At 43.5% G+C, this 16,700-nt stretch overlaps 1 protein-coding gene across 1 annotated transcript; it reads right to left on the reverse strand.

The window, feature by feature from the left end:
• Positions 1 to 828: 828 nt before the first annotated feature.
• On the reverse strand, positions 829 to 16,043 carry LOC137627678 (acyl-CoA-binding protein-like). The gene is made up of 3 exons (XM_068358870.1): positions 15,884 to 16,043; positions 10,807 to 10,921; positions 829 to 1,180 (listed from the first exon to the last, which is right to left on the reverse strand). Exons 1-3 carry the CDS (start codon positions 15,896 to 15,898, stop codon positions 1,047 to 1,049), a joined length of 264 nt encoding a protein of 87 aa, XP_068214971.1. The 5' UTR covers positions 15,899 to 16,043; the 3' UTR covers positions 829 to 1,046.
• Between the last annotated feature and the right edge of the window lie 657 nt (positions 16,044 to 16,700).

Raw genomic sequence — 16,700 nt, forward strand, 5'->3', positions numbered from 1 at the left:
TTAATTTCCTCATTGTGCATAAAATTTTCTAAATGCACTGAATATTTTTTGTATTTGGATATTCCAAGACAATACCATCCAGCAGGTAATACTACAAACCTTTTCATAAAAAGATTAAATACAAAAGCAATGTTTGATTTCAATAACCATTTTGGAATCTATCCAAATAACGTTGAATTGGATGACCTTGGAACACGAAACTTGGTGCAATATTTTGTTTTGTAGGTTGACAAGTCTAGCTTAGTAGTTAATCTGTTATGTAGCATGTCATTTACCCAAGTTCTATTTTCTATTATTAGTCTTCTCAAGCATTTCCTTTAATTTTCCATCAATTTTCTACACTAGCCTAACTCCTTAACTAGAATGGCTGCACAATTCAAATCTTAGCCATAAGGCTTAGCAATTGGCTAAGGAGGACATTCAGTGCCAATGTGATACTGTAGACTTTTAATTTAAGGTATGTCCAAGGTTATAATGATTTTGTAAACAATTAAGTGCAGTATCTCTTGTCCCACAAAAGATTCACATGAATGTCTTAAAATCAGATACAGTACAGTATTGTCCATCCCAATATTTCTTTAGTACAGTATTGGACAACTTCACTCCACGTAGGATGCGTATTTAACCCCAGTCCCTACTGTAGTACGATTTACGATCATTATGAACTTGCGTTATGCAGCCATCTTTAGGTATTCAATAAGATTTGACCACAGAATTCATGTAGTTCTAACCTTTCTACAGCTAGAGTAAGTTTTCACTTATTAAAAGCTTATCTTTCATAAATTTACTAAGTAAATAGCTCAGGAAACCCATTACATGAATACAAAGTTCAAGACATCAAAAGGTGCACTTTTATTATTATATTTTGCAAGTATCAAAATATAATTGTTCCAAAGAATTTATAAAATCATGAGAGCATTTTAAATTATCATTTAAACACCTAATGTACTCAACCAAAGAAAAAAAAACTATAGTATTGCATTGAAAGATCACAGAAAATATCTTTGATCACTTTTTACATTCAAAGATATGTGACAAAATCTAGTTTAGTTGTAGGTGGCAATAAGCTGGTCAGCTTTGTTGACGTAAGCTTCCATTGCAGCTTCCTTTGTCATTCCCTTCTTGCCATTCCAAGCATCCCACTTTGCCTTTCCTTTGAAATCCATCATACCAGGTCGTTCTGGAAAAAAAAGTGGAAATTAAAAAGTGTACAATAGTAAAAAAAACATTGATTTATCAAAATAGTTTTTATACTTACCTATACATTGCTGATATCTATGAAGTGTGATATTTCTTTTCCAACCTTTAAAAAATTTCCTCTCATCACTTAACTACCAACAGCAGGAATGTCGCGAGGTTTTGTAGGATCAAACCCATGTGCTGAAGTTCAGTACCACACCTCTTGATTTCATACAAATAAGTTTGACATCATACAAATAACATTGAAAGACTTCAAGGTATTTGTACATAACCACATGTAGTTGGAAGGAAGGGAGGGTGGGTCAGTGTGACTTGGAAATACAATATCAAAATAGTTTTCCTTTTTAATGAATACTAAATGTAGGTCACTTTCCTGGTATTCAAAACGCCTAAACCAGATTTTTACAATCTCAAACACTAATAAATCCGACTTCCAAAAGTCCAGTTAACTTACTGCTGCTGCCTTTTTCCAGGGAACGCAAGCAGTCCAATACTGTACTCAAATCTTTAACCAAATCATTTCAATATGAAAAAGGATATCGATAAATATCAACTAATAAACCACAGGTAATTGGAATTAAATTATAAAGAGCTAAAAACCTTAATAAATCTTAATCCTAGCACTGCAATTTCATCTTTTTTGTGTAAATTTTCATTGCAGTATATCACTAATCTTTATCCCCTGTACAATCCCCCGGCCAAGGTTTGGGTGGATTGATGGAGTAAAGAAAGCCCTTGGTGACAAGAGGATGGATGCGAGGAGGGCAAAGTAGTATTCTAAAATTAGAAATGAATGGTGAGCAATTGTGAAGCAGTTCTGTTTACTCGCTTATCTCAACAACAATAAGACAAAACTTTGAGTCAATGATCTTATCAATAACACTAGAAATAGTTTTATTTAAAGATTATCACCTTGAAATCTTATCTCAACCTCTTGACCTGAATTATCAAGATTATGAACAATTTAAGGACTGATAAATCCATGGCTACTCACTTTCACATGAAACGAAACTACTTCAACAGAATTCTTAAAAGGTGTAATAAGGAAATCTTTCTACTGTATCCACCTCTTAAGGATCACTTACAAAAAGTTATTCATTACTAGTCTCACTGCTTGTAGACTAAAGAACTGTTAGTGTATTCCTACTTAATACAGCACTGCATTGAGTAAATTAATTCAGGAAAAATGGCAAGTAAAATCAGTCTTATAAAATACCTAACAAAACCTAGCAGGTAAATGAAAACGTTACACCACAAAAGAAATAAATGTCAGTGGGCTCTTGTTTATAGTCTACTATATATCCGTTGAAATCACCACACGTACATATTACAGTAATTTAGCCAGAACCCTCTTAAGTTCCTTCAACCTTAGGGGAGGTAGGGAAAGAACAATACCAAAGTCCAAAATAAAATAAAGAAATCCACAAAATTAAACCGCACAAAAAAACTTACAATAATTACTAAAGGTTCTTGAGACAACTAAATCACAAATTTTAAGTAATTTGTATTTTTCCGAACAGTACTTACCTCGAACTACTTTCTTGGTTGTATCTGGGATTCTCCTCACAACCGACCAGATTTTTTAGTAGTTTCCCCTATCTCCGTTTTCTCTAGTGGGGTCCCTACGTGGCGGATGGATACTCACCCTGAGGCGACCCGGGTCAGAGTGCGAGAGCATGGACCTAGGTCTCTGTCATCAGTAAGCTTTTGATAACTATACCTACGAACTCCTGCAAGACATTCGGGGAAGGCTGGGCGGACCATAACCCGAAAGTATTACAAATTACTTAAAATTTGTGATTTGTTCCAACACTGAGTACTTACCTCAAACTACTTTCTTAGGAGACTTATACCTTAGGAGGAGGGAGTGAACTTACAGGCTGGGAGACCCGAAATTAAACTATCTGATTGAACATAGATAGGAGGCTAGGTTCTGAGACCACAAAAAACGAGATAGGAGACTCAGGGGGAACTACGCAAAAAAATTTTTAGTGCCTCTATAACTCGCCTCTTTACAATCTTCATCCGAGCATGGGCGTCTCCAACAATCAACTCTCAAATGGGCGGAGGATAAGGAAAGGGAACAGGGGGAAGTAAGGAAGATCTTGTGTCGCTTGGAATTACTTCCCACGGGCTTCGACCTTAAACCTGTTGGAGCGCGGAAATGACCGGCCCGATGGAGAAGTAGTCCAGGGACTTCCTTGTACAGTCTTTCAGGTAGTGGGCGGTAAACGTAGACTGCCTGGCCCACGTACCTGCTTTCAGGATCTGACCCACTGCCATGTTCTTGTCAAAGGCTGAGGAGGGGCTGAGACCCCTAATGTCATGGGGTCGAGGGTTACCTGGCAACGTGGCACCGTCGCTGTCATAAGCCCTCTTTATGACCTGTCTGAGCCAGGAGATGGTGTTTCTGGACACCGCTTTCTTAGCCAGGCCCGCGGAGATGAACAGACTCTTGATCTCAGGCCCAAGCCTGGCTGTCCTCTCTAGGTACTTTCTGACCGCCCTGACCGGGCACAACAATAGTTCTTCGGGATTGTCCGAACGTGGGATAGCTGGGACCGAAAAGCTTTCGAACTTGGGATCCCAGAAGGCAGGATTTTGGGTCCTAGCTACAAAGTACGGGAGAAACTTAAAACTTGGGTCTTTCCACCCCTTCGAATGCGACACCTCGTACAACAGCCCGTGCAGCTCACTAACTTGTTTGGCGGAGGATAGGGCTAGGAGGAAGACAGTCTTAAGAGTAAGATCCTTATCGAGAATGTTCCGGAGCGGTTCAAAGGGTGGCCTGGAAAGGAACTTGAGGACCCTGGCTAAGTCCCATTGCGGCACTCTAAAGGAGCGGGGGGAGCACGACTGTTCGAAACTCTTATGAGCATAGAGATATGACGGGATGCTCCGAGGTCGAGTCCTTTGAGGAGGAAGACTTGGCCCAGTACGGCTCGAACTCCTTTAATCACCGGGATGGAAACTCCTAGGTCGTCCCTCAGGTGGACCAGGAAACTTGCTATTTCGTGAATAGACACTTCTAACGGCCTCAGGTTCTGGGAGGCACACCACTTAAACGTAGCCCATTTCGCCTGGTAGACTATGACTGATGATCTAAGATAACCTGTCATCCTAGCGGCGGTCCTTGACAAGTACCCTTCCTTCATCAACAAACGCTCAATAACCTCCACACATGTAGCCGGAGGGACCGAGTGTTTTCGTGGAACTTTTCGAAGTGGGGCTGACGAAGGAGGTCTTCCCTGTCTGGCAGCAGCCACGGTGGGAGAATTACTAACTCCAGGTCTGCGAACCATTCTCTCTCCGGCCACCAGGGCGCTACCAAAGGTTCTTTGACTGTGACTCTGTTGAGGACCTGTCCAAGTGTTCCGAAGGGAGGGAAGGAGTATGCGTCGAAGCCGTCACATGGATGCTGAAAAGCGTCCTCAAATGCTGCTGTAGGATCCGGGACTGGAGAGCATTCTGAATACCGGGAGCTGGGTATTGAGTCTCGTGGCAAACAGATCTATCACTGGAGACCCCGATTTGTCTTGGAGTGTCCGGGCTACCTCCGGGTGTAGGGACCACTCTAGCCTACTAGACCTATCCTGCTGAAACCGTCGGCTAAGACGTTCTTCTTCCCCGGAATGAACCTGGCATCAGCTCGATGTGTTCTTTTTCGGCCCAATCCAGGATCTTCGCCGTGAGGTCACACAGCTCCCTTGACTTGAGCCCTCCTTGATTCTTCACGTAGGCTACCACGGTGGCGTTGTCGCACATGAGAGCCGCAGTGTTTCCTCGGAGACGATGTACGAACCTCATGCACGCTCTTTGGACCGCCAGTAACTCTTCTTCTCTTGGGACCACTTGCCTTTTGCAGTTTCTTCCTGGAGATGAGCTCCCCATCCCTCCTTCGATGCGTCCATGAAGAGCAACATCTCCGGAGGGGCGGTTGCGAAAGGCATCCCTTTTAGAATGTTCGCCCTTTCTGACCACCACTTCAACGTCCCTTTTGTCTCCGATGACACGCCGACAATCCTGTGCGGAGGCTCCCCCGGGGACCAGAGCTCCCTCAGGTTGAGTCTTCCCCGGGGAACCAACTTCTCCAGAGATACCAGGTGACCCATCAGTCCCAGCCAACCCTTGGCCCTCCTGGGTACAACTGTTAGGAAGGGGAGAAGGACCTGATCCAAGTTCTCGAGCCTCTCCGTGGAGGGGAATGCTTTCCCCAACTTCGAGTCTAGGACCATCCCCAGGTATGTCATTCTGTTGGAGGGCACCAGCTGCGACTTCTCCATGTTGATGGTGATTCCCAAGTCTCTGCAGAACCGCAACAACTCCACGCCTTGTTCCTTCAAAACTGCCTCTGAGGCTGAAAGAAGCAACCAGTCGTCCAGGTAGCGGATCAGCCGGATCCCCTTTTTGTGCGCCCAGGCTGACACTGTGGCGAACACCTGAGGGACCGTCGACAGGCCGAAGCAAAGGGTCCTGAACTGCAGAGACTGGGAACCCCACTTCACCCTTAGGAACTTCCTGCTGGAGGGGTAGACAGGATCTGGAAATATGCATCCTTGAGGTCCAGGGACATCATGAAGTCCCCTTCCCTCAAGGCTGCCAGCACCGACTTCGGAGTGTCCATTTTGAAGTCCGTCTTGCTGATAAACTTGAGGGCAGAGAGGTCGATGACTGGTCTCCACCCCCCTGTCGCCTTCTCTACCAGGAAGAGCCTCCTGTAGAACCCAGGGGACTGATCCTCCACTAGTTCCAGGGCTCCCTTGTTCAACATAGCTGACACCACCTCCTGTAAAGCTGCCTTCTTCAAGGGGTCCTTGGGTGCCAGCCATTCCGCACGATGATTAGGGATCAGAGGGGGCGGCTCCATCAGGAAGGGGACCCTGTATCCCTCCTTCAGGACTGCTACGGACCATGGGTCCCCTCTGTTGTCCCGCCATGCTTGCCTAAAGTGTTTGAGGCATCCCCCTACCCGAGGCTTCAGCAAGAGAGGGGGGCCTCTCTTCCTACCTCCTTCTGGAGGCGCGGCTTGAATGGCCTCTCCTGGAGCCGGAGTACTTGGGCCTAAAGGAGGCCTGAGGCGTTGAACTTCCTCTACGGGGCGGCCGAGACGGGTGCTGCCAGGCTGACGAAGGGGAGTCTCTCCTCGACTGGGATGTAGAAGGGTGGGGCCCTTCCGGTACAACCCTTCTGTGCGAGGGTCTTCTCACGGCTGATTGTCTGGGGTCCGCGGTTTCCTTCAGCCTCCGGACTCTCTCCATGGTCTCTTCTACTGCTTTCAGGGGGAAGATGGACTCGCCCCACACTGGCGAGTTCCTCAAACATTTTGCCTCACGTTCGGGGAGCTTACGGGACAGCTTGTTAAGGATTGTATCCCTCCTCAGAAAGCACCCAGTTGGCTGTCCGAGTGAGAGACTGAAAGGTGAGGAATTTCATTGCCTTTCCCCCTGAGCGTATGAGTTCCTGAAGCAGAGCCTGGTTCTATGGAACTGCTAGATCGTGGGACAGCTGGAAGCTCACCAACGTACAGGCCCACCAGTCAAGCCAAGAAGTCACGTTAACAATGTCTTGGGCCGTATCCTCCATCATGGAAGCCTCGGTCGGGGAAAAGCACATCGGTTGAGGCCACTGCTGCCTCTACTGAACGGGGCCCCGAGTGCTGACCGTCGGGGACGTAGAACCGCTTCTGGGTCCTCAAACCCGGAAGCAACTTGAAGGACCCCTGGGCCCTGAGGGAGTTCGCCTACCCCGCGACGTACCGGTCTACTGTACATGCTCCCTACCAAGCTTGACATCAGGAGCTAGAGGGAGGGTCAAGGACGGCTCCTGCTGGACAGGGTTATCCACCATCCTCCCCAGCCCAGAGAGCCTAGCCTGTTCCGTCGAAGGCTTAGGTTCGTCTTGGCGATGATGCCGCCTGATGAGGGCCAGAACCTTCCTGTAGGAAGAGACCTCATCTGAAGTACAGTCCCCGACGTCCATCAAGCTGTCGAACACTCGGTCCTCTTCGTCGTGCCCATCTGCACGCCTGGATGGGTCCACGTGGGAGGCTCCGTCTTCCTCTTCCGGGCGAATCGATGGGATGGGTCCTTCCACCACGGGTGGAGCCACAGAGACTGAGGTAGCCGTCATGGGTCTACCTCCGCTCGGGGAGAGCCGTAGTGCATGGGTCCCGCGATGTACCAGCGGGTATCCAGGGCGCTTTAGTCGAGCTGCCGAGGTACCAGGTCCGTGTGAAGAGCTGCCGAGGCGGCACAGCAGCTCTCTCCACTGGGCGGATGGAGCCAGTGCCTTGGCGGGCAGAGGGACGGCAAAGCCAACAGAGTCAACGGCTTTGACCGGCGTGCGGGTCGGGCGGTCGACAAGCGTGGCAGGGGCATAGGGGCGACTCCAGAGGCCAAGGAAGCAGACAACGGAGGAGCAGATGCCTTGGTCGACCCGCCATGGGGGAAAGCTGCCTGAGCCCACTTGTCCTTGGAAGGGCGCCTACGCTTGTTCTTCCTCTTCGACGATTTCGACTTCCTCCAGGAAGGGCCCAAGCGGGAACGAGACTTCGACTTGCGGGCCCTCTTTCGCTTCCTTCTCCCCTTCCGGGAGTCGTCATCCTCCGAAGATGATGAGTCGTACGACGACGAGGAGGTGGTGGAAGAAGAGCTGGAGGGGGAGGTGTTTAGAGTCCTCCGAGTCCTGTTACCGATGTAGGATCCTGTCGTTCTATCAGCGTGAAGGGCTGCATAAAATCAGGCGGGAGCGTCGACGACGGCGCCGGAGGAGTCCGTAGGGCCTTCCTTGACGCGAACCACCCCTCTTCTTGACGCATCGGCGACCTGAAGGGTGTCCTTGGAGCCGTCCAGACGATGGAGTCGGGGTCCGAAGAACCTGTCAGCTGCCTCTCTATATCTGCGTCTCCCCCAGGCGCTGCGGTACCTGAAACATTTTGCCACGAGGCGGGGGAAGGACCTGTAGCCGTCTTTGCCCACACCGGGTCCTTGGTAGAGACGGGTCCTCCGGGCACCAGAGCCTCGTCTCCCGAACACACTCCCGCCCCCCAGCAGGCCCCCCCACATGCCTGCGACACAACAACATCCCCTACATCAATGAAATCAGACTCATGGGGAACGGCAATGGGCCGTTTCCCCGCAACAGACTTACCTCGTACCCTACTCAGGGTAGGGGAAGGAGACTGGGAACACCACTCGGAAGGGGCGGCAGGAGAAGCCAAAGGGGAAGCGGCGCCTACTTTCTTTGGGGACCGCTTCGCTGCCACCGCCTTCTTTGTGGCGTACAGGGCCCACTGGACTTCGGACTACGCTACACACTCCGGACACGTGGCCGACGGGGAACACACTGCCCCTGCACGAGGAGCACAGTGAATGAGGGTTTACCTCAGGCTTCGAAAGCCACGCACCACAGGACTTACCAGCCTTAGGGCTGGGGCAAGGACGTTGGGATTCCATAATGCAACACTAGGAAAAACCAAGCAACGCAAGACACTGGGAAAGGAGGTGGACAAAGGGGGCACAAAGGAATGGGAGACACAAGGGAACCACATGGTAACACAAAGGGTCGGACGGAATGTGAGAGCGGCGAGATGTGAACACCGCCACAACCAGAAGCTTACTGGCAACCGAGACCTAGGTCCATGCTCTCGCACTCTGACCCGGGTCGCCTCAGGGCGAGTATGCATCCGCCACGGAGGGACCCCACTAGAGAAAACGGAGATACGGGAAACTACTAAAAAATCTGGTCAGTTGGCAGGAGAATCACAGATACTCCTAAGAAAGTAGTTCGAGGTAAGTACTCTGTGTTGGAACAAATCATTATTTACAATTCAATCTCCATACCTTACAATGATCACACAATGAAAATTTACAAGTACTGTAGTAAACTGATAAAACCGCAGGAAGACACTCCTAAATACAGTAACACCTAAAGGCTACCGAATGTAAAGGAGACTATATGACCGATGATCGTAACCAAACATTCTCTAGTCAACTCTTCCCTTTACAAGATTAGATGTGAAATGAACTATTCTTTTCCGTCCAGCACTCCGATCAGGGCTTTTTTTCAACTATCACCCTGCCCTTAGATCTCCTGAGATTGCTAAAGGCTTTTTTTTTTTATCTACTTACATTTATACTTATCTGAAACCATTCATCTTATCTCACCACGCCCCAAGTCTCTCAATCCGAGTTCCCAGCATATTTTCCAGCTTCTGGAGACCATCTCTCAAATTCCTAATTTGTAATTTGATTCCCCTTCCATATTAACCACACACTTTTTTTCACACATTTTAAGAATCTCTTCAAGTTTTTGATAGTGCCCATGTTTCTGTTGCGTATGGAGTCTTATATAATAATCTCTCAACAGCACTGGAATGGGCATTGAATTGTTAAAAAGGTAGACAACAACGTGGCAGGAGGGTAAGCCACACCAAACCACTGGTCACTCATTGCTGAAAGAAGTCTCCTAGAACCAAAGTGGAAGGTTAATTTCTTCGCTGGACATGCCACCCTTCTCAAGTCACATATGGTACCAAGGATGGCAACGTGCCAATACTGGCTCAAAATAAAAGCTAGTACTACACTGAAAATTATCTTCCTAAAAGGGAGATGGTGTTGGCAGTGTTAAACTAGGTACATCAATAGATATGATTGTTTAGACAATGACCTATCCTCTCCCTTTGCCAGAAGGAAGGAGGAATTGTAGAGTGGCTTTTTAAGGGTGAGGGCACTCTTATTCACAGCAGGAACAAGGACTGTGAGAAATTTCTCCCATATGCCTGATCCCAAAGATACTGATCATAGGAGTATATACTTTATTCTGGAAAACAGATAACATCTTACTAAGACAAGAAATTCCTCCGTCATATCATGAATTTTAGGAAGAAATAGTTCTCACCCTCACCAAGCTTTTAGATCCACCAGACTGAGGACTAAGGTGAAGGTAAGTGCAAGCTAAAGTTCCCAACGAAGTTTTTACGAGATACTTCCTGTGCGGCTACTACAGCTTCTCTGCCTACTATTGGCACAATACTGGGGCATTAAAAAGCAATTTTTTTTTTTTAAATTCAACCAAACAAGCGGTAAACCAGATGGTGCTTGACAATCATCCAGCGTAATTATCATTGCTGTATATTTTCTGCCCATACTCCAAAGGCTTCCAATAGTTATGATCATTACATCATGCTTCTGCATTGACACCAGAATGCAGTTTCATTTAGTCAAAAGTGGTAGGAAAAAAGGCAAAAAATTTCAAAGAAATCAGCTGCTACTTGAATTTTCTTTGTGGATGTATAAGAGGTCTAACCAACCAGTCAGGAGGGAGCTGTAACACACTAAGAACCATTAACCATCCATCATATGCTTTTGACAAACTATTCTAGCATAAGAGCTCTCATTAATGCACCATTTGCACTAAGCTAAAAAAAACAATTATTTAAAGTCTGTAGGCTCTGTTAGATTTCAAACATTTAAATAAATTCACATTATCCTACCATACTTCCTGACACCTATACAGCAGTCAAAAATATTCTGTACTACGACTTACCACCTAGCATAAAAAATCTGCTGAAAAATTGCATGAAAATCAAAACCAATTCATATTTACCAGTGTTGCAATCTCCAACAGTGCCCTGCTTGAAGAGGGCATAAATTTCCAGCAGCTCTTCATCATTAGGCTTTTTGGTAAGGTTCTTGACCTTCTCGGCAGCCTCGTTGAATCTCTGAAACAAGGAAATAAATTATATCTTAGTACAGTATTACATTTAAACTTTACAACCTTAATCTTATCAAAATATTCATGGTAAATTAAAGAGTTGAATCACTCAGACTGGACAGAACTGAGAAGTTTGTTGAATTGCACAATTACTATACAGCACAGCCCATGTGATCCAACTTACGATGCCTGTATACCTACATGGAGAAACCCCAAAAATGAAAATAACACATTTAGAAAACAGTACAGTACTATATGTCCATGATTTAAACACTGTACAATATGTATTCTGTACCAGGGTATTAAAGGAATTATAATTTACAGGAAGAGAGGTGCAAGGAGAGTAACAAGCTAACCTTATTTAAATACATTACAAATGGCCAATACTCTGAACACAGCAGTGAAATAGCTCGGAAGATATCCTAGCTTTAGAGTGTTTCTGATCACTATTATTGGTAAAGAGGATTTATCAATATGTAAAGAAAAATATGTTTAATAAATGACAAGCAGGATTTGTTTATAATACATAAAATGATAAATAGGAAAAACATTTTTGAGAAGTAATTTGCCTTTTGCTAACTAAAACGCGAATCCTTTAATAAGAGTTAATATATCCATGTTAAAACTTTTAACTTAAATGAGGTGGTAGTGGTCGATAGAGGGTTGCAGGCAAGCCCATCCCACCAAAAAAGCTGCAGAGATCCTACTTCAAACATTAAACCCAAGACTAGCTATGTGGTTAAGGCAGGAAGCTTAACTTGAAGGAGTCCGATTTGTACAGTTCATATAAATAACTACATACTTTAATAATTTGTGACATTCCTACAACAACACATAGCATTGTCCTTTAAGAGGGGGCTTATTCCCAATAACCAAACTGATTGCTTTACTTTCCCAGGAGAGAAAATGATAACTCCTATCAATCTGTTGACCTGGAATGAAGTAGCAAGTTTTAGGTTAGGCCACTATTGTACCAGGGGAAAGATTAGACAAGTCATGAAAGAACTTTTATCTATGCAGAGGATATGTTGGCTAAATGTATAGTCATTTATGAGAAACAGATTTGCATACCTTTTGCTCATTCTCCCCATCATATGGGAGGAAAGGGAAGATACAGTACTTTTAAACAAAACTTGTGTTAAGGAAAGTGGGTAGATCATGTGGCTTATTTATATCTTGCACCAAGTCCAGAAAATAAACAGTGACTATCCCTTCTATTTGATTCCAGTGTTCGTAGACTGAGATGGCCTTCTCACAGAATATTGTCCGTGCCACGATCTCTCGTGCCAACGGTTTTTCTTTTACCACAACAACAGAAGCCTTTCCATCTCATTTAGATTAGTCCGTAGCTTTGACAGGATGGTTAGGAAGGCTTCGTGCTCTTTATAGCATCCTCCAGTTTGAAAATGGTACATATTGTCGATGTACTCTTCTCGTAATGGCGGGCCAACTGTCACCCGTACACTATTTTTTTTTTTTTTACAGTATAATTTCACGGTTCTGCTCTATCGTCATCATGCACTATCTTATCACCGCTAGTGTTCAATTTGCTTGCTTTGGACCGATCACTTATCTAGTTAATTGTCTACAAAGAAACATTAAAAACTCATAAATGATGCATACAATAAGGGCGATGCTCAGATATGTTCAGTCGTAGATCACACAAAATGAACAAGCTATGCAGGCTTTGAGAGGCCTTCCCATGCGCTCTGCCACCTAGCGTCAGTATCTGCAAGTGTACTCTTATCTCAAGTTTATGCTTGTATCAATGCAAAAATTGTCCAGCGGCTTGCTCGTACAATATCTCAATTTGCTCATATATCAAGATATTACCAAACTAACTTTAGGTTGTGTACATTCTACTCTTAGTAAGTACCACCGCTGCCTACTCAGATTGATCAGAGAGACAACTCCGGCCGATTGGACCTCCAACAATGTAGTCTTTTTCAGGAGGGAGTGAGTGAGTGAGTGAGACTTGTCCATGAAGGAGAAAATGGCAGTACCATTCATCCCAAACAACAGTGTACACAACATCGTGTGTGCCGAAATTTCTTCCTGTCGTAGGCTAATTCCCAGTATGAAACCGAGCACTACAATAGGTACAAGTACACCAGAAGAGGGACCAGTTTTAATCATGGGTACACAATTCTTAACGATCAGTCCTTCTTACTTTTTTTGCCTCAAGATATTGCAGCTTGAAGAATCTAACAAAGATGCAGCAGAGATGGAAGAACTTACAATGTGTCATCTAAGACAATGAAGACGTTCCCCGGGGACTTTTAGAAGAGACATGCTACCCAATAGGAGGAAGTATGTGGATACTGGCAGACAGAAAACTGTCAATGCCAGATTGTCTTCCTCCTTAGTATCCCTTGAATATCTTCCAACATATTTATCCAAGAAAAAAAAAATTTAAACAGCCACATAAAGGATGCAGAGAGGAATGCTGTACTACTCAGTAGCCGAGATCAAAGCAGCATTTCAGTGACCTGTCAGGTGGGCAGGGCTTACCCACCACCCTCCAGCTGTTACTAAACCTCATTAAAACAGCAGTTTCAAGCTTCGCTGAGATCATACTCATTAAAGGATCATGGTGTATTATTGTAAGAACATATCAAGGAATAACTATATATATGAAGGCAAATTACAAGCTTAAGTTCACGCTTTGAGGATTCACTATTCCCAAACCTAACCTAATTTGATCTCTAGTACTCTACTATAAATCATAACGTCAAATTACAGGTACGCATACCAATCTAATTTTCCCTATTCTTAAATCCCGTACTCCGTCTTTCCCGGGGAGTGTGCACTACACCTAACCTGAACTAGATTTCAGTAAGTCAGAATTTAGATCTAACCTTGCAAATCATGTCCTACATGACAAATGGGCACATTCAACTCCAATTAAGCATTGTGTGGTTTTAAAAAAAAATTACGTAACATTTAAGAATACAGCTACAAGGTACAGTGTCTTAAAAAATTTGGTGAAAACTTTTATGAAAGGGAAGCACTTGTTAAAAGGGTTATTTACATACAGAATAACAGCAAAAGGTCTAAAAATAAAAATAAATTACAGAAAAGGCAATACTGTATACCCCTGTTCTTCATTTAAATGTTACATTTGTGGACTAACACAAAATCCTCATTTTATTTAATTGGTTAAATACCATTAGGAAATCACTAAACTAAAAGTTCCCATCGGCAACTGCGAGTAGCCCACATGTACTAAGCAGTTATTAACTGCCTCAACAACAAATATAACTTCACTTTACCAATGAATAATATAGTTATTGTATAGTACCGAATTTCCAAAAAAACACTCGCCACAATACAGTACCTCCATTGGGGAAAGCTTAAGTACAGTATACTTTAATTAAACACCAACATAAAATTAACTAAGAAATGGTAGTGGGCATTTTGTCAACATCTCCATAAAATATACTGTACAATGGAAATGAAAAACAGGACTACTTACCAGCAAATACTTTATAAAGGCCATCCTATTCCAAGTTCACCGTTACATTAAAAATGGAGGTACTGTAATGCACAAAGTATTCAAAAGTGATTAATATTACTTAATAAGCTACAACCCTAACCCTAGCTGGTAGGACAGGATATAAGCCCAGGGGCTCCAACAGAGAAAATAGCTCTGTGAGGAAAGGAAACAAGGAAAAATAAAACATTTTAAGAACAGTAACATTAAAATAAATATCTCCTATATAAACTAACAAAGCAAAGCCCTTCAAAAAGAATGCAACCATGCTAACCCCATACAAAATGGGAAAAAAACATCAATAGAAGAAATATAATCATTACCAAACATTACGAATGACCTAAAACATCAAAAGTTTTATGCTTGCATAATATAAAGTCAAGAACTCAAGAAGTAATTCCTCCAATTTATAATCCTTGCCGCATATCTCGCTAATAATGTAACTCCTCCTTTCGCCTTAAAACTGCATACCATTTCAAGCTTTAACCCTTAGGGTGCCCTAGGCCTCAATATGTCCAAGATTTGGTAATAATGTAAAGCTTACTGTTCAATCTATATTTCAGTTGCAAATACTTGGTTGACCTTATGCAATTTACAAGACCAACTGTAGGAACAAAATTTAGAAGTTCTATTTCATAATAAGAGAGAGAGAGAGAGAGAGAGAGAGAGAGAGAGAGAGAGAGAGAGAGAGAGAGAGAGAGAGAGAGAGAGAGAGAGAGATTGCTAACCTGTCCAGGCAGATGGCCAAAGGGTACAAAAATCAAGGTCATCATAATTCTACGATGGAGATAAACTTGCCCAAGTTCGTTCGTTCGTTTTAGATTAACCTCAGCCTTAAAATAAGGTGGCCATGGCCTCTTGCGCTGGCACCCCATAAACCCTTTGCCTGTTTAGCCATAAAAGTACGTAGATCTAATTTTGCTTGAGCAAGTTACATAATCGCATAAGGCTTCGTCTACAAGGAGACTTTTAATGGATATCTGCTTACCATCGCAAATCATACAAATTTTAAGTTCTTTTCAAAATGCGCACACATAGGGAGCTTCCCAAAATACAGGGGGTAAAATTATGGTATCTATTAGTCCAAAAAACAAATGTATCAGTAGAAAGCGTGATTTTCCTAATGGATATAGCTTGAAAAGTCCTTGTTGGAATTATAATAAAGAAAACCGTCCCTACTATATCAAGACTAACAGTTAAAAGTAACAGGATACCATGGTAAATTAACAAATACAAGGTGTAAACAACATATCCTACAAGCTCAAAACAAAGCAAAATTGAACAAAGAATACTTATTAAAGCCGGTATGCACTCACCGGGAAGGGGCAGCACAAGTGCCCCTCCCCTCTAGGCTCCTAACGCAAACATGTCTTTGTTACCCGGAAATTATTGATCTAAGCGGAACATCGTCACAAAGAGGAAAATTATAACTTCTGCCGATGAAAATAATCAATACCTAATCAGAACGAACATTACCTCTTCTAAAGACATGATAATAATGGGCCGAAGGCGTAGACAAAATAGGGAGCTTGGTTGATAGGTTGTTTCACCGGTTAGAGTCGAACACTGACTGAAGAAGAAAAATTGTAGACGCCGAGTCGCCGATTTTGGTGGGTGACGACCATGACGTCACGGTCGGCACCACCCACAGAAAGTACAACACGTTATTATTATTATTATCATTATTATTGTTATTATCTAAGCTACAACCCTAGTTGGGAAAGCAAGATGCTGAAAGCCCAAGGGCTACAACAACAAAAAATAACCAAATGATGAAAGAAAATAAGCAAACTACGATAGAAGTAACCTATTGAACAATTAAAGTAAAATATTTTAAGAACAGTAACATTAAAATAGATCTCTCTTATATAAACTATAAAAACTTCAAAAAACAAGAGGAAGAGAAATAGGATAGAACAGTGTGCCTCAGTTTACACTCAAGCAAGAAAACTCTATCCCAAGATAATGTAAGACCATGCACTACCCAAGACTAGAAAACAATGATTTGACTTTGGAGTGTCCTTCTCTTTGAGGAACTGCATACCATAGCTAAAGAGTCTTCACTACTCTTACCAAGAGGAAAGTATCCACTAGAATCTAGAGAAACTTTTATCTAGTGACTAGATAATAGTTTCTCAGCGCTCAGCAGCGGGGTTTTATCAACAGCGCTGTTATTATTCTTACTAGCTAAGCTACAACCTTAATTGGAAAAAAAAATAGGATTCTACTAGCCCAAGAGCTACAGCAGTGAAATTATTGCCTAGTGAGGGAAAAATTGTAAAAAAATGTGTAA

Source organism: Palaemon carinicauda, chromosome 35, assembly GCF_036898095.1.
Source record: "Palaemon carinicauda isolate YSFRI2023 chromosome 35, ASM3689809v2, whole genome shotgun sequence".
In the NCBI taxonomy this organism is placed as follows: domain Eukaryota; kingdom Metazoa; phylum Arthropoda; class Malacostraca; order Decapoda; family Palaemonidae; genus Palaemon; species Palaemon carinicauda.

Excerpts from the sequence above, each read along its gene's own strand:
- LOC137627678 (XM_068358870.1), bottom strand. Across the intron at positions 1,181-10,806 it reads TGTTGGAGATTGCAACACTG|AACGACCTGGTATGATGGAT; the intron begins GTAAATATGAAT and ends TTTTTTTTCCAG.